Source organism: Xylona heveae, assembly GCF_001619985.1.
Source record: "Xylona heveae TC161 unplaced genomic scaffold L228scaffold_2, whole genome shotgun sequence".
In the NCBI taxonomy this organism is placed as follows: Eukaryota; Fungi; Ascomycota; class Xylonomycetes; order Xylonales; family Xylonaceae; genus Xylona; species Xylona heveae.
This window is the reverse complement of record NW_017264194.1, coordinates 448,911-465,702: the sequence shown is the minus strand read 5'-3', so window position 1 is coordinate 465,702 and position 16,792 is coordinate 448,911. Positions and strand designations below refer to the sequence as shown.

At 48.1% G+C, this 16,792-nt stretch overlaps 5 protein-coding genes across 5 annotated transcripts; all 5 read left to right on the top strand.

Moving 5' to 3' along the window:
- Nucleotides 1–293: 293 nt before the first annotated feature.
- L228DRAFT_265460 (glycosyltransferase family 76 protein) lies at nucleotides 294–1,858 on the top strand (the record flags this gene model as incomplete). Its single annotated transcript, XM_018334699.1, has 3 exons — nucleotides 294–657; nucleotides 722–1,355; nucleotides 1,414–1,858. The coding sequence occupies 3 exons, from the start codon at nucleotides 294–296 to the stop codon at nucleotides 1,856–1,858; spliced, it is 1,443 nt and encodes a 480-aa protein (XP_018190518.1).
- A 930-nt stretch (nucleotides 1,859–2,788) lies between these two features.
- L228DRAFT_243725 (putative proteasome activator subunit 4) lies at nucleotides 2,789–9,503 on the top strand. The gene is made up of 5 exons (XM_018331755.1): nucleotides 2,789–2,947; nucleotides 3,149–3,644; nucleotides 3,697–7,183; nucleotides 7,237–9,105; nucleotides 9,161–9,503. The coding sequence occupies exons 2-5, from the start codon at nucleotides 3,202–3,204 to the stop codon at nucleotides 9,221–9,223; spliced, it is 5,862 nt and encodes a 1,953-aa protein (XP_018190517.1). The 5' UTR covers nucleotides 2,789–2,947; nucleotides 3,149–3,201; the 3' UTR covers nucleotides 9,224–9,503.
- Nucleotides 9,504–9,758: 255 nt separating this feature from the next.
- Nucleotides 9,759–11,210, top strand: L228DRAFT_243724 (adenine nucleotide alpha hydrolases-like protein). Its single transcript, XM_018331754.1, has 2 exons — nucleotides 9,759–10,325; nucleotides 10,383–11,210. The coding sequence occupies exons 1-2, from the start codon at nucleotides 9,787–9,789 to the stop codon at nucleotides 11,128–11,130; spliced, it is 1,287 nt and encodes a 428-aa protein (XP_018190516.1). The 5' UTR covers nucleotides 9,759–9,786; the 3' UTR covers nucleotides 11,131–11,210.
- A 285-nt stretch (nucleotides 11,211–11,495) lies between these two features.
- On the top strand, nucleotides 11,496–12,734 carry L228DRAFT_252248 (60S ribosomal protein L8-B; the record flags this gene model as incomplete). The annotated part of the gene is made up of 4 exons (XM_018333676.1): nucleotides 11,496–11,498; nucleotides 11,830–11,907; nucleotides 11,970–12,479; nucleotides 12,534–12,734. 4 exons carry the CDS (start codon nucleotides 11,496–11,498, stop codon nucleotides 12,732–12,734), a joined length of 792 nt encoding a protein of 263 aa, XP_018190515.1.
- A 1,323-nt stretch (nucleotides 12,735–14,057) lies between these two features.
- Nucleotides 14,058–16,097, top strand: L228DRAFT_243721 (NAD(P)-binding protein). The gene has a single exon (XM_018331753.1). The coding sequence runs from the start codon at nucleotides 14,374–14,376 to the stop codon at nucleotides 15,877–15,879; it is 1,506 nt and encodes a 501-aa protein (XP_018190514.1). The 5' UTR covers nucleotides 14,058–14,373; the 3' UTR covers nucleotides 15,880–16,097.
- Nucleotides 16,098–16,792: the final 695 nt, after the last annotated feature.

Genomic DNA, 16,792 nt, shown 5'->3' with positions numbered 1-16,792 from the left:
TTAGCCTTCGCCAAGTCAGCCAGGCAAGTAAAGGGGCAACGGGGCGTCCTTGGGGCAGTGGTCTAGACCCTTACGATACGCGAAGATGCCGCTACGCTGGTTTTGCTCGTCCTGTAGTTCAATCTAATCTCTAGCAATCTATGACGGATCATCCTACCCGAGCCGAAAAGTCCCACACAAACACAAGACAACGCGAGACGACAACCGTGTCCACCCTGAACGTTGCTGCGTCTAGGCAGACGCGACGGTACGGGAAACGAACGACTCAAGAAAAACGACATGATTACTGCATCATGGCCCTTCGGAGTTCTTCGACATTACGTCCTCTGGACCGGCCCTTGACCGCGTTGTGCCTCTGTTTCGTATCTTGGAAAATCATTCTGTTCATCATCGCTTGCTTGGCTCCAGGTCCTGGCTACGACACCTCGACTGCCTTGCTCTTGGGGAGATTAGGCCAGCTTTCCGGAAATGTTAACACAAGCCCAGAAAATGCCACTCAAAATAATATTTTGATGCGGTTGATGACCCACGTTGCTTCTAAACTTGTTAGATGGGATGCCATTTATTTCACCCAGATCGCCGAACGTGGGTACGCGTTTGAGCAAGAGTGGGCTTTTGGCTGGGGCTTCACCCAACTCATTTCCCAGCTCACTCAGAGTAAGTCTGACATTACTATCTCAATATTCTGTGAAGCAACGTGCCAAATCTAACAATTAGCCAGCTTTGGCGAGCTTGGGCCTAATAACCACACCGCCCACGGTGACCGCTGAGGCCATAGTGGGCATTTTTCTTGCTCATTCTTCTCATTTCTTCTCTGTTATTATCTTGCATCATTTAGCTAGCCTGTTACTTCCAATACAATCAAGAGCGCCTCTTGCTTTTATTATTGCATTCCTGCATATTGTTACCCCCGCTGGCTTATTCCTTTCGGGTCCCTGTACGGAGAGCGTGTTCTCATTCTTCAGTTTCTCCGGACTCTATTTGTTCGTGCTGAGTCACGTCTATGATCTTCGGGCCCGTCGAGGTCCTCGAGATCTTTGTACTCTCTTCTCTGGTATCTTTTTTGGTTTGGCCTCAACTGTCCGCAGCAACGGTCTGCTCAATGGGATACTATACCTCTATGATCTTGTGGCTCTGCTTCAAGATGTACTTACAAATCGCAATCTAACCGTTGCACACATCCGAAGGGGATTGATCCTAGCTCTGAGCGGTCTTTTTGTCGCGGCAGGCATTGTTTATCCCCAGTATCTTGCCTACCAGTCTTTCTGTACGCTCGGTGAGAGCCAGGCAGACCTACGACCTTGGTGCCAGGAGCGGCTACCAAGTATATATGCCTACGTACAAAGCGCCTATTGGTATGTTATCAGAAACTTCGGTCTGGTCTAGTTATATATGTTGCTAATCATCCCCCAGGGACGTTGGCTTTCTGCGGTATTGGACTGTCTCAAACTTGCCACTATTCCTTCTTGCAGCGCCGATGCTGTATATTCTAAGCTCGTCAGCTATATGGGCCCTGATGATGCAGAGGCCGAAATCAAAGGATGATTCGGCTAAGGCTTCACATGCAGAGCGCTCTCTCATCTTGACATCTCCAATTTTTGCTCGCTGCATCACGCCTCTTGCCATTATCCAACTCCTCTTGGCAATTTTGGCATTTACAAATTACCACGTGCAAATTATCTCTCGCATCTCTTCGGGTTACGTTGTCTGGTACATATGGGTCGCTCTGAAGCTCTCAGGTGAGTTGGCACCGGCCAGTGGAGATAAGCTCGTGCCTACCGAGTCTATTGTTCGATGGATGGTGGTATATGCTATCATTCAAGGCGGCCTCTTCGCAAGCTTTCTTCCACCAGCATAGACGTGTCAATGACACAAGGATGAACTGGCTGTTCTACGTCGACAAATTTTTGCAATGTCAGGCCTTTTATTTATTTTATTTGATTTTTCTACACCTCAAAATTGCTAGTAGACATAAGGTACATCTTCTGCAGGAGTCCGCCAGGACGCGTTGGCTTTGGTAATTTCTAGCAGCCGTCGATGCTTGTTGGATTATCGACATAGACGGACTTTTTGCATATTCGGCGCAATTGTTCACATTTTTTGTTTCGCTCTATTTTATACAACATTTGGTGCTCGCAAATAGCTCACGAAGGCGTTGAGAGATATCGAATGCAAATTAAACACGCAGTCATAGCGCTTGAAGCACTTAATACAAATAGCTGGAGGAGTGTAATAGCAATTCTTAGGAAATTCAAAGTAGAGTGTTATGAATCGCAATGACCTTTTCAAATATTAGTGGTTATTCTTCAGCTTTCAGGCAAAGGCGGTTTCCCACTATAGCGGTTTATTTTTTTTTTTTAAAAATTGTTTATTTAATTTTATTTTTTCAATATCCTTTTCAACGTTATCTTTTACCAGGACTTTTTTATTTTACAACTTGATATAATCTTAAATTCGGATAAGATAGGCAGCTTCCTGAAAGAGAGCTGACCGAAAAAGCGCAAAAGAATGCAGAAGTCAAACCATATCTCAAATAAAATCTTTACTTTGCTACAATCTATTGTAGCTAGGTAGGCTTCGCTGATCAGTTGAATTGAGACCAATTATTGATCTAATTCCTGGGGTGAGACAGCGATCGGTACTCGACCGGGTCACGTAATCAAAGACCCTATGATGCATGAGGTTCAGCGGGGGAAGGCCCAAGCTCCAACCCAGTCGCATGGGGTGAACGCGAGGTCGCTTGCAGCCTGGTTAAGCCGACAAAGCAACGAGGAACCTCCGCGCACAAGACTGATCTCCGTCATAATTGCAAGCTTTATGCACACTGAAAATTTCCCTTCCAGATTCGTTTCTTGAGAAGCTAGGAGCTTCTTTCATATGACTTGGATCGATTCTATCGCGCTCTCCTAGTCAACGTCCTTTGAAGGATAGAGCGTGTAAAAGCGAGGTGGGTGCTTTCTCACTGGGTTACACAAGAAGCTATGATTACCGCCGGCAGTTTTGTCTGCACAGCAGCTCCTAGCTTTTGAACAATCAGGAACGGCACGAAGAAGCTGAATCCGCTCATCATATCTTCTAACATTTCTCTGTGCACCTGGGTTGAAGCAACGTCGCAGATATCTCTTGGCTAACGCACAAGCGTTGACAGATACTCCTCACGCGCTCCCGGCTGACGGGGTTTTGGTGTGAACCTTCGTCACCATGGAGGCCGGCAGGGTTGCTGATTTAATCTCTGCGCATAGCGCAGCTATGACAAACGACATCTCTCGTGCGACATCTCCTGGAGCTGGCTGGAGGGAAGGAAATGGCGCAAATGGCTACGAACCTGACAAAGTGGCGCGAAGCCGACCTCGTACCTTCCCTTATTTTCGATATCTACCTTACGCAGTCGAGGACGATGCGGAACGAGAAGCAACCCTTGATGAAATCATCAAACAACTTTTCATGGCTGTTGAAGCAGGGGACTTCTCCCCTGGAGCTGTGCATTGGACAAGGGAGCTTCGGAGTTGGCTTGGATTGAAGTTTGATCCTCGGCGTTCCACTCGTATCAAGCTCGTCAGGCTCTACTATGAGCTTGCCCTGGCTCCTGGTATCGATCCGAATGTTGTAGAGAGGTTTGCCAGCATGTTTATGATCTTGACGAAGTGGGTTTTGATCGGCCTTCCCTCCCATTATCATTCTCTGACACAAGAACAGGAGAAAGCACTACCTGAGACCCGGCGTTGACCTGAAATTGGACTGGCGACCATTGTATAAGGAGCTTAAAGTATTTGTGCTCCCTTCTCAGTCCGGCATGGTTCACACAACAACAATCAAGCGAAGCATTCGGACTCTAACCAAACTCTGTGCATTCTCTCAACTCTACTTCGACCCTCGCGAGATCCCTGCAATGCTCGAAGAATTCTTGCCATACTTTACGACCTCGTTCCCGGAAGGAGGATACGTTGTGGTTGGACTGCTCAATTTATTGATGCCCACGACGCCTGCTCCTGCGGAGGACGAAAAGTTGCAGCCGCAGAATTATCTGCCAACATTCTTCCATCTTTGGTCGCTGGTAAACCGTTCAAGAACCTTCGACATTAATTTTCTCGATATTCTATCTCGGCTGGCGCGAGATTCTCTACCCGCTAAACATATCCCATTTTCGGAATATGGCATATTTACCAAAGAGCAATCGACTCTTATTTTTACAGCTATTTTGAGATTGTTAGAAATCCCGGTTGGACAGTCAACGTCACCTTACAGCGCAGTGGTCGATCTCTCCGCAGGGCTGGCTTTGATGTTAGACAGGGATCAACGGAAGCATCCAATTGCACACCATATTGCCCGGTGGATCGTCATGTCGTTATCGCCAAAGTGCTTAGAGCAGGAGCACTCAGTACTTTCATGTCTTGAGGGTCTCATCGAAGCAGTAGAGACATTTTTCCATCCATCAAATTCTGGCGTGTGGACAAAGACCCTCGCCCAACTGGTTTATTACCTCGCCGACTTTTTCGTCATGCGTTGGAATCGCGAGACTTCGGGTGAAACGGAACTCCCGGAAGAGAGACGGCTCAATGAGCCTCTCAAGAGGAGATTCGTGCTTTGCCTGAGAGATGTTATCTTTATGGGAATATATGCAAAGAGCGGCACTGCGATGAACTTTTCACTCTCAACACTGCAAAGTTTGGCATTTCTCGAGCCAAATCTGATCCTTCCGGGTGCCTTGCAACGCATTTACCCTTCCATTCAGGGACTGGTCGAAGTGCATCGGACGACATCCTCGCTCCGATCTCTTCAGATCTTGTCCAAAATCATGGTTCGTACAAAAGGATTCCGATGTCATATAACGACCTTGCTTGGATTGGCACTCCCCGGTATCGATGCAAATGATTTAGAGAAGACTTTGCACACTCTTTCATTTGTTCAGTCTGTCTGTTACAACATTCCTTTCTGTGACATGACCAAAGACGACGATGAGATTAATGGGAGTGCCCTAGCTGTCCAGTGGATCACGTCAGAGGTCGAAAGGATGGAGATAGAAGGGGTTAATGTTCAAATGGACTATGAGAATGCGTTGAGTGACGAAGATGAAGCTATGATTCTGCGGTCTTCGACGGCCGGCTTCGGAGAATTTTTAATATCGTTCCTTGGAAGGGTTTTCACCCTGTTAGAAAATCTCCCAGATGCCTCGCGCGTTCGAAGTGGATCACCGGAGGAGAACGTCGTAAACACTTTACCGGCAACGTTTACGCCACTGCTTGCGTCTTTGTCTCCAGAGTTGTACGACCTCGCCTTGGGCAAGATTGCCGATTTTGTTGCCAACCACGTTATTCATCAGGCGCGCGATGCCATGGCGTTTATTTGCAATGCGCTGTGCAAGGTCAACCCGAAAAAGGCGCTAAAGCGTCTGGTTCCTGTGCTAGTGCAGGCAATACGTTCTGAAATTGATGAAAATGGAGCCGCATCTACGAGAAACACTGGCTCAGATGTGCTCCCTAGAGATCGAGGACTCGTATGGCATGTTAGCATGTTGAGCATGTGCGTTGTGCATGTTGGAGATGCCGTGCTCGACCACAAGAAACAGCTTTTCGACATTGCTTTGTACATGCAAAGCAAGTGCAAGGGCATCCCTACGGTACATGTGTCGAACTACATCCATCATTTACTTCTCAATTTGACTGTCACCTATACCCTGGACTACTCGCTTTATGAGCCGGATGTATTGTCCAGAGGATTGTGCATCGACGATTGGGGTCAAAGTCCGAAACCAGACGAACTGACCATAAGCTGGCATGTACCAAATAGGGAGGAACTAGAATTTGCCGTAGAGCTATTCCAATCACAAGCGGAGAGTGCTCTTTACCATCTAAGTTCTTTGACTAGCGACGACTCTCCAATCAAGCGGGATGGGACTGGTAAAGAGTGGTCCGACGAAGTGTCGAGGAATTTAGTTCTGCTTCGATTAATTCTTTCTGGTATTTCCATGCTTTTTGATCACAAAGCAGCGTCCAGATACGGCAAAGAGGAAAGCCCTCTTGTAAATGGTGGCGCAGACGCACTCGCCACCGCCGAGGACGATAATCAGGATTTGGACGAGGAGGAAGTGGTCTTGGGTGATGACGATGAGGTTGTCAAACCCACCTTCCAGTATCCCGCTGGATATCCTCTACATGACGACGACCCTCTACACTCTGTTATTCACGACTTGCGGGAGAGAACCGGTCGCCTTCTCCACAGCGTCCATAGATTCCTCTGTGAGAAACAAGAAGACGATGTTTCATGCTTCACTGCGTTATATACTGCCTATCGCTCCTGGTTTATCGATGTTGGCATCGAGCGGTCCGCTCACGTACTCGATCGAGTGACTAGACTTCTTGCCGCAGATATACATCCATACAAGGTTAGTGGCCTTCGCAAGGAATACCCAAGGCCGCTACTCTTAAGAAGAGCAAATGTGTATCATCTGCAGCGTCTACGGCACAATGCTTCTCCCAGACCAAAGTCGGAGCTCGATAAAGTATTGTTACTTGACCTTGCGGAATCAAGCGTATCACTCTACACGGATATCAGAAGAAACGCCCAAAGTGCAGGGGAGTCGGCCGTCAAAGTGCTAATTGGGGCCCGTCCTTTGGTCATTCCGCCCCTGCTAAGTGCTTTGGAGGAGGCAGTCGAGAAGAATGACTTCCCCCGTATTAAGGGGGCCATCTATTCTCTCCTTTTTGGAAGTCTTGCAAGAACTGTGAGCAGGGACTGGAGATTCACACCATCTCTTATCAGGTCCTTTATAGCTATCAGCTCCGTAGACAAACCATCTATTCAAAAGCTCTCGGCTGGTGCAACCTACCAGGTCATGGAGTTCGGAAGGCCAAGTGAGCGTATGGTCATTCTTGACGAGGCTATTGTGAAGGCCATAGCGCCACCTTCCTACGAAAGCCTTGCGCCCAAAATTGCGAAGAAGAAAAAGTTTGTGGAGACTCGACGAGGCAGAGTGGAGGCTAAGAAAGCTGAGCTTGCCGGTGAACTCACTAAGCTCGCCAGAGAGTCGCATTGGAAGAAAGCCAGTCGGACTGCAGCAATTATTATTAACTTAGGTCTCCGATTTGATACCATCGCTTCAGAAGATATGGTGGATCTAGTAACCCGAGGAACGATAGACTCACATCCAGGACTTCGCGGTCTCTATTCTGGAGCACTTGTTGCTGTATGTTCTCTCAATCAATTCATACCCTAGGCAGGTGCTGACCAATGTCGTAGTTATTTTCCTTGGTGGAAATGCGGGCTTTGTGCAATCATAGCTACGAGAAGTATTTGCTTGAGGAGCACGAGATACCTTCCAAAGTGGAGATTCCTACTCGGCGCGACGATCTTAATTGGACCAAGGAATACCTAGCAGGATTTGCTCAACCCAACGCACAATTCTATGTGGACCATGACTATCCTGGTTGGTTGGTCTGGGACAAATCTATGCCCGCATACAGAGCCAGCCCGAAGAAGCTGGTGGAGTACGATCAAGTAGAAATGAAGGTGCGGACGCAAATGGGAAAGATTCTTACCCGTGACTGGTTCAAGACATTCTTCAACTATCTAAAGCAAGAACCTCGAGACTCTGGTGCTGATCGTTTCCGCATGGCAAGCGCAATGATGCTTCTTTACGCATTCGGTTTGTTAATCGATAACCTCACCGCTGCAAGCTTTGAGGACATTCAAGAAGAGGTCAAAGAAGTTTTTGATGATGGATCTGATAAGCATCAGCATCGCGCAACGGCTGAGATTCTTGGCGCACTTCTCACCTCTGTCACTGATCACCCTCTTGAAACGAGGACAAAGGTTTGGGAATATGCATTCCCTATTGTGAGAAAGATCTTTACAGACGGCATCACCCCGGAGAACGCCTCATATTGGACGACATTTCTGCATTTGCTTCTACAGGGCAGAGATCCCAGACGAGCCTGGCCGATCGTCGACTGGCTCTCCAGTTTTAGACTGGATATGAACTCCAACGCAGCATTCAAGGAGAGCTCGAAGATCCAGTTACTTCAACAATGCATCATTGATGCTGGGTGGCATTTCCAGCTCGAAAAACCAATTCTCGAGGATTTCTTAGCCCACCTAGACCATCCGTATAAAGGGGTGCGAGAAGCCATGGGTCAAACCTTGGCTAGTATCTACAGGACACGCTACCATGAGTCACATAGAACTATCGAGGAGCTGATGCAGCACGAAAAGGCCGTCTCTTCTATTGGTAGTAGACCATATCAGCCGTCGAAGGATTTCACGGACACAATGGAAGCAGTCTTCGGGAGATTGGAAAAATGGAGAAAGGAGAGACCAGCAGGGCAGCAGACACCCTCATCATATACGTCCGGCAGCAAAACCGTGCTCTTGTGGCTTGACGCAACTCTTTCGTCTCATGAGTGTACCCAACTGCTGCAGTTCTTCCCAACGCTCTTTACTGAACAGCTGTTACACATGATGGACATCAAGGAGGACCCAGAACTGCAATCCCTAGCCTACCATGTGTTTCGACACTTACCAAACATTCCTCATCGCTCGGGAGAAGATACAGATTTCGTTAAGGAGTTGATCCGGATTGGCACAACTTCGCCTCTGTGGCATCAGCGATTGCGTGTTCTGATAAATATGCAAGTTGTCTATTTCCGCCGTCTCTTCTTGATTTCTCCTGCAGATCAACAAGCCCTGTTTGATTGCGTGTCTGCGATGCTCGAGGATCCGCAGCTCGAAGTTCGCTTGGGTGCTTCCACCACTTTGTCGGGCATGATCCGGTGCTCCCCTGTGTATCTGCGGACTAGGATTGTCCACCAACTCAAAAAGAAGTTTACCAATATGTTGCAGTCCTCGCGGCCGCCCAAGCGTAGCGGTGTCGGCACTCCTACTCCGGAGCAGACCAAAGCTGTGCTTTTCCGTCACGCGGCAGTCTTGGGCTTGGGAGCTTTAGTGCAGGCTTTCCCGTACATGTCACCCCCTCCTGCGTGGCTACCCGAGGTACTTGCAACTATTGCTGTCAAAGCCGCGGCAGATGCAGGGACCGTCGGAAAGAGTGTCAAGTCTATACTCAGCGACTTCAAGAAAACGAGACAAGACACTTGGCACGTCGATGTCAAGGTGAGTATTCTGGGTGGAGCAGCTTTTCGCAGTGCCCAGTGCTAACGGTTTGCAGGTCTTCTCCCCCGAACAACTCGAGGACCTTGAAGGGGTGCTCTGGAAGAGCTATTTTGCGTAAAAGGTGGCTGCCGCCATTGAAGCTTGTTAGAAATTGGTTACTCTTTGACCGACTACATTGTTGCCTCATGCGAAGCGTTTATTCATTGGACATCTTTATTTGTTTACGAGAAGGCCTCGAGCAATAGACGGTCTTCGTTGTATAATATTGGAGTGGATGTCGAAGCTCTGAGTTCATGCATATATTCGGCGAATAATTTTCATATTGGACTCGTTTGGAGCCACTGACTGTGCGTATGAGCAGAATAAATGTATGTAAAATGAATATTCCTAACGACCAGTATCTCCTGTTAGGTACTTGTGGATGGTAAAACCGCTTGACTTGTGTTAACTTGGCTATACCGTGGGCCGAAGCGGCTCTTCGTTGTGGAAAGGTTAGCCGAGGTGGGATCTCTGTGGACAAATATAGCCGGGTAATTTTTATCGATAACACTAGCGCGAGAGTCACTTTCTGCCATTTGCCTCCCGCAATTTCGATTGAGTTGGGAGTATCGCATCTACCTGCCAACTTTTCGTGTCGCGCTGTCTTTGATTGAGGCTGTATTAGAGACTTTGTTTTAAAAGATGCCGCCTACACCGTGTGCGAGATGCCATACTTCTCGCGCGCTTATAATCCGCCCAAAGAATCAAGAGAAACTCTGCAAAGCGTGCTTTTTGACCGTCTTCGAGACAGAGATACATGAGACCATCATCTCCAATGCACTCTTTCAACGCGGAGAGCGCATCGCAATTGGCGCTTCAGGTGGCAAAGACTCCACTGTTCTTGCTTCCGTTTTAAAAACCCTCAATGAGCGCCACGACTATGGCCTCGAACTTGTGCTCTTGTCTATTGACGAGGGTATCAAAGGCTACAGAGACGACTCTCTGGAAACAGTCAAGCGCAACGCAGTCCAATATGACATGAAACTGGAAATTGTCGGCTACGGTGAGCTCTATGGTTGGACTATGGACCAAGTCGTTGAGCAAATAGGGAAAAAAGGAAACTGCACCTACTGCGGTGTTTTCAGGAGGCAGGCCCTAGATCGTGGCGCGGCCAGGTTAGGGATCACGCATGTGGTTACAGGGCACAATGCAGACGACGTTGCTGAAACAGTATTAATGAACTGTAAGTGCTTTGTTGGCTTTCCTAGAAAATGTTTGGCAGCGCCTAAACAACAAACAGTACTACGAGGCGACCTACCCCGACTTTCTCGAACAACAAGTATCGTCACATCATCAGCGGCGTCCGATATCAAGCGCAGTAAACCGCTGAAATACGCCTATGAAAAAGAGATCGTTCTATATGCACATCACAAGAAGCTCGACTACTTTTCTACTGAATGCATTTATTCACCGGAAGCATTCCGCGGAAGTGCAAGGACATTGATCAAGAACCTCGAGAGAATTCGACCAAGCTCAATATTAGACGTTGTAAAGAGTGGAGAAGATATGGCAAAATTGGTTCCACCTGAGGTTACTGGAACTAGTTGTGCATCAGCTGGGGCCGTCAGCTCGGCCGACGGAGCAGAAGAAGGAGCAGGAGGCTGTGGAAGCGCCAACGGCAGAGGAAGCGGAGGAGAAATGGCGCACATGGAGAAGCGACTAGTTGAGAATGAGGCTGCTGAGGGACGGGAAACAGAAATTACACTGCCAAAATCAAGCACTGTGTCCAATGGCCAGTCAAAGCAGCCTTCGAATGCACAACAAGCTCGTCCTGCACGTATGCCCAGGAAGTTGCCCCAACAGACGATGCGAAAATGTACTCGCTGTGGGTACCTTTCTAGCCAGGACATTTGCAAAGCTTGTACTCTTCTTGAGGGTCTCAACAAGAATAGGCCGAAAATGCAGGTCGAGATTGGATTGGAAGATGAAGAGGGCAGCTCTACATTACGGAGACAAATGGAGGGCATCGCATTGGCAGGAGCATAAGATCAAAGGTTTCACGATTCTATATTATGATCAATACCCTAAATTTTTGGAGTTTCTTTTTGCATAGAGCGCAGGTAGCATATAACAATACAATTTCCTATCGATACCTACCTTGAAACCCTTTCCGAAGTGCGTTGTTGGTGTTCCAAGTAGGCCGTATGTGGCGTCCCAATCCAGACTACAGCAGCGCCTGACGTTTGAAGGGCTAGGGCTAGGCCCTTTTGCACACACAAACGGCTCGCTTAGGTAATCCGGACACATTTCGCGAGCACGAATATCTCGATATTCGCGATTTCCTTTTTTCCCTTCAGCCCGTTCATTGTCGACAATCGCCAATTGCTCCGACAACCCAACAACCTGTCGAGATGGTAAGATTACCGATATGATATCTCTCTCTTCTGATTGAGACTCGAAAAAAGCCATTGTGGCGCCGCCCTCAACGATTTCTCGGAATCGAGACATCAAAAGCTGCGTCCTTGAGAGCACCACCGATACCGATGCAGACCGTCTGAGGCGCGCATCATTATCTACCGTCGAGTAGTCCTCCTCGCTGAAAATGCTTGGTGGATTACATTGGCGATGACTTTGGCTTGAGTTGTTGCGCGTTGTAGCAGAAATGCTCAACGTTGCACTTCTCTTTAGAGTTAAAAGAAGACTATTAGTGAACATTTCGCTGATGTTTTCTTTTCTCAATGACAGCCTCCCAAATCCGGAAAGAAGACCGCCCCCGCGCCCTTCCCTCAGGGCAAGGCCGGAGCATCAAAGAAGCAGGCCAAGGTATGTTAGAAGTGAAAGTTTTTTTCCAATATGAAAGACCATCCCTAACATGCTTCCGTCAGAACCCTCTCATTGAGAAGCGTTCGCGCAACTTCGGTATCGGCCAGGACATCCAGCCCAAGCGCAACCTCTCGCGCATGGTCAAGTGGCCCGAGTATGTCCGTCTTCAGCGCCAGAAGAAGATCCTCAACCTTCGTCTGAAGGTCCCACCTGCGATCGCTCAGTTCTCGAACGTCCTTGACCGCAACACCGCTGCTCAGGCGTTCAAGCTCCTCGCCAAGTACCGTCCTGAGACCAAGGTCGAGAAGAAGGAGCGTCTCCACAAGGAGGCCACCGCTGTCTCCGAGGGCAAGAAGAAGGAGGATGTCTCCAAGAAGCCCTACGCCGTCAAGTACGGTCTGAACCACGTTGTTGGCCTCATTGAGAACAAGAAGGCCAGTCTGGTTCTGATCCCCAACGACGTCGACCCCATCGAGCTCGTTATCTTCCTTCCCGCCCTCTGCCGCAAGATGGGTATCCCCTACGCCATTGTCAAGGGCAAGGCCAGACTCGGCACTGTCGTCCACAAGAAGGTATGTCGTCTCGCTGTAAATATGACATTTCAATCAAATTCTAACATTTCATAGACTGCTGCCGTCCTCGCTCTCACCGAGGTCCGCTCTGAGGACAAGGCTGAGCTCTCCAAGCTCGTGTCTGCCATCAAGGAGGGCTACTCTGCCAAGTACGAGGAGAGCAAGCGCCACTGGGGTGGTGGCATCATGGGCGCTAAGGCGAACATGAAGCAGGAGAAGAAGAGAAAGGCTCTCGAGTCTGCTATCAAGATCTAAGCTTGTCTCTAATACCATGGGCGGGCTAATCGGCGTTGTTGCTTCTTTCATTGGGATGCCGTTTTAATCGAGCGGGAAAAATTTGGGATGTACTCTAAAAGGCACTTTCTTACATGACCAAGTCAGAAGCCAACTGTGACGCCGATTCTTGATAAGCAATTATATGGCACGTAAATTCGTGATGCATTGTGATGCCCGTGAGTGAACTTTGCGATGTAAAACCTTGGCTTCCCAAAAAAGTCCCCCCTGGTCACAACGATAGTACCGTCTTGTGAGGTTCTCACACAAGGATGGGTCCTGGTTATAGTCTCCGCAAGCTCCATGGTTTGGCTTTTTTCTACGAAGTGGTAATCGCTATCTGTTTGACCATATAGCCCATTGTGTAGCACTTTTTCCTCCGACAGTAATCTATTTACGCAGTCCGCGAGATGTCTTTTTCAACTTTTCTTGTCCTTTATATTCATGCTTGACATAATTTGGGCACTAGATTTCATCTTTTAAAAGGGAGCATTTAGTCAACTCTTACATGTAATTACCTAACTATTCCATCAAGGCACCACCCTACCATTCCAGTCTACTTCGTACTGTTGTGAATAATGTTTTAAAAAATGAGAAAAATTCGCCAAGAACAGGCTGTATATTAAAAATTAAATTACATAGAATCAATGACACTGATATAGGACTCAGTTACTAAAGGAATGTATTAACGAAGTCAGGTTGTCTGAAATTTATTTTTAGGCCTTGGAAAACATATAGTTTGAATTTCCTTGCATATGTCACGACCTGTGATATAATGAGCTCAGATCCTCACAATTTTTTCAAGTGATCGTTGGGACTTCCTTGTTCGATTATGAGTAATGTTGATTATTGATAACTGTGAGGGGAAAAAGGGCATTTGTCTGTCATACTTGCATAACGTCCACTCGCTCGAAAGAATCCAAACGCTACGGAGTATGAGTTTTATCGGACATAAACTGCGATTAGCCCCGGAACTGGTCCCTCTGATCCGGGGCTAGTGCTGATCAAATAAAGTAAGCCAGCCAAAAGGCGATGGGATGACGAAATACTGCTTACTGTTTTCAAATGTGGTCCTTCAGTTACATATATTAAGGGATTTCCCACGAATTATACACTTGAGATTTTTTCCGAAGCTATCTGAGAGGACAATGAAAGTTATATTATATAGCAAGTATTCACCGGGTTCAAATGGCTGCTCTGTTGGCTCGTTAATCAAATGAGTGGAGTATAACTTAGACTTGTTTTGGCGAGCCTCTGCAGCTATAAGTCTACCGATTAAACAATTGATATTGTTCATATCGAAAGAACTGCACCGTCAGTCATTACGAGGAAGGAATACAGCATAATATAAGTTTTCAAAGAAACTACAAGAACCCCAGCTCAACCAGATAAGGAAAGAAGCTCAAGGTCTGAAAGAGGGACCACAAAGGCGGTATCGTACATTTGAAGCGAGTCTGGGCCGACGACGCCGCGTCTTGGCTTCTTGGCTTATGATCCGACATTCTTCCCTCAGAGCAGGAGCCTGAATGCCGCCACCATTTCTGAACTTCTATCATCATATCTCAAGCCGAATATCTTCAAACATAATATTTTCTTTTGACAAATATTTAATCCTTTCAAAATGCCCCTCACCGTACTCTCCGGTCCCGATGTTAATTTGCTGCTGAGGTCGCTCTCTCGCGATGATATTACTCAGATGCAACATTCCCTCGCGGAAGCATTACATGCATATTCAACAGCTACCCAGGAAGATGGCTGCTGCGCGATGCATCAGCCCCCACGAACCTCGATCAGTCTAAAGCCTGGCACAACAACGTTGTTCATGCCTGCAACTACCTCGCATATTACTGGCATGAAGATCGTAACACTCGCCGAATGTAATCGCCATGCCGATGCCGATGCCGTCGAAGCAGCGCCGTCTACTTCTCTTCCCCTTCGCCCCTCCGAGAGCAATTCTTCGTCATCTCCTTCTATGTCGTCATCGTCTCCATCCGTGTCTTTTGCTCTGAACTCGTCGCCATCCGCCTCCTTTTCCTCTGACTCTCGCAGCACCGTGTCTACTACGAGCACGAAGCGAACCAGCTCCTCTTCTCCAGGGTCCTCAATCCGCAAAGCTTCTAGTGGAGAGTCTGCTAGTGGCCGGGGAAAAGCATCAACCTCTTCCAAACTTCCCTTTGGAACGGGCGCAACCTCGCCTCGAGGCTCCGTCACGCTTCTTGATAACACCGGTGCACCAGTCGGTATCATTAATGCGGAAGAATTGACAGCGTTTCGCACCGCATTGGCAGCTACCATGCTTTTTACCAGAAGGAGGCACGTTGAGACCCTAACAGTTTTTGGCGCTGGTCGCCAGGCATATTGGCATATTCGGCTGTCTCTCCTTTTGCGTGGGAGTGAAATCAAGCGGGTCAACATCATCACCCGGTCATTCGAACACGCGCAACCGCTCCTCACCGAGTTCTATTCAACAGACCAGCATGACTGGCGATCAGGAACAAAGTTCAGTCTCCTCTCGGCCGAATACGGCGAGTATGGTCGCCTTCTCAAAGAAGAAGTCCGCAAGGCCGATGTTATTTTCTGCTGCACGCCGTCCACCAACCCGTTATTTCCACCAGAGTACCTTACCAGCTCCGAAGGGCGCAAGAAGGGCCGATACATCAGTGCAATTGGAAGCTACAAGCCTAACATGTGCGAATTGCACCCTGACATTCTTCGCCAAGCTACTGCTCCGCCGCACTCGCGCCACCACCATAAGCATGCTTCGCAAGGAGGCGTCATTGTCGTTGATAGTTTGGACGCATGTCTCCGAGATGCTGGCGAGGTCATCCAGGCAGAGCTTGGTCCAGAACAGCTCGTTGAAGTCGGTGAACTGGTGATGCTCAAACGAATGACTATGAGGGAACTTGAACGTGATACTCAGCCTACTCCACATGATCCGCCGTCTTCTTCATCCAAGGACAAGCATCACGGTCGAAGTTCAAGCGATGGTGGCTTGCTCAACTGGCTCGTCAACGGCAACGTCATCTACAAGAGCGTTGGAATGGGATTGATGGACCTGGTCGTTGGCGCTGATCTCGTCAACATTGCCAATGAGAGAGGCGTAGGAACTTGCATAGATGACTTTTGAGGTCAGACTTGTTGACAGTAATCTTTATCCTTTTCCTTTATTCATCTTTACCGTGCTCTGCTGTACAGCATGGTGAAATGGGAATTTCTCTTTTTTTCCTAGTCCAGATTCATGTTGATACCACATTCACAGAATACTACTTTATCCCAGAAATATTGGGGGTCTTTCTATTTGTATAAATAACTTTTACATGATTAATATATGTCTCCTTCCATATGGCTAACGGATTTAGCATTCCTTTCATCCTTGCCAACATGCTTTGTCTTGAACAAATGAATAGCGCTCAAATGTGTGTAATTACAAAGGTAAAAGAGCGTCAGGAGAGACGCATTTTATAGCAATGCTCTCAAGTAAAACTTACCCCGCATCTGTGCAAAGCATTTCCAAATTCAAGGCAGCTGTTGTTCCTCGGAGCTGCAGGAAGGCGGGGCAAAATTGACAAGGCAAAGTTGAGAAGGTGAATAGAACATATCACAACGGGCAACTGGTGCCAACGAAGCATTGCGGCGAGAGTAACATGGTCGCATGGAGGCGCAGTCCACGGTGGGACCAAAAACGTGTCAGTTGATCAGATAGGCAGGAGGCTGGAAGCCACGCGGCAGGGACCGTTATGACTGTTACTCTGACGGAAAACGATGATGGTGATTGAAAAGGATTATTTGTTGTGAGGAGAAACTCGGCAGGTCTTTCCCGTTGGCGTCAGGGGTAGGCAACGTAGGCTAGAATGGCTCCTCCCACTCGCTCGCTCCCGCTGTTGGCGTAAGACTCCCCACGCAACTTGAACCTCCCGCAATCGATTGTTGCCCCAGGCGACCCCGATTGTTGTTCACACCCTGACACCCACCCCCCTCGAGGACCATGCATGAATTATCCGTTTCCATCCAGGCGCCTGCTTGCTGTCTTTCCGTCATTA

What these genes read in the sequence shown, in the direction of transcription:
- L228DRAFT_243724 (XM_018331754.1), top strand. Translation starts at nt 9,787, where the DNA reads ATGCCGCCTACACCGTGTGCGAGATGCCATACTTCTCGCGCGCTTATA. An exon ending in GCTGAAACAGTATTAATGAA is followed by an intron (nt 10,326 to 10,382) that starts CTGTAAGTGCTT and finishes TAAACAACAAAC; the next exon opens with AGTACTACGAGGCGACCTAC.
- L228DRAFT_243721 (XM_018331753.1), top strand. Translation starts at nt 14,374, where the DNA reads ATGCCCCTCACCGTACTCTCCGGTCCCGATGTTAATTTGCTGCTGAGG.
- L228DRAFT_243725 (XM_018331755.1), top strand. Translation starts at nt 3,202, where the DNA reads ATGGAGGCCGGCAGGGTTGCTGATTTAATCTCTGCGCATAGCGCAGCT. An exon ending in ATGTTTATGATCTTGACGAA is followed by an intron (nt 3,645 to 3,696) that starts GTGGGTTTTGAT and finishes ACACAAGAACAG; the next exon opens with GAGAAAGCACTACCTGAGAC. An exon ending in CTTGGCACGTCGATGTCAAG is followed by an intron (nt 9,106 to 9,160) that starts GTGAGTATTCTG and finishes AACGGTTTGCAG; the next exon opens with GTCTTCTCCCCCGAACAACT.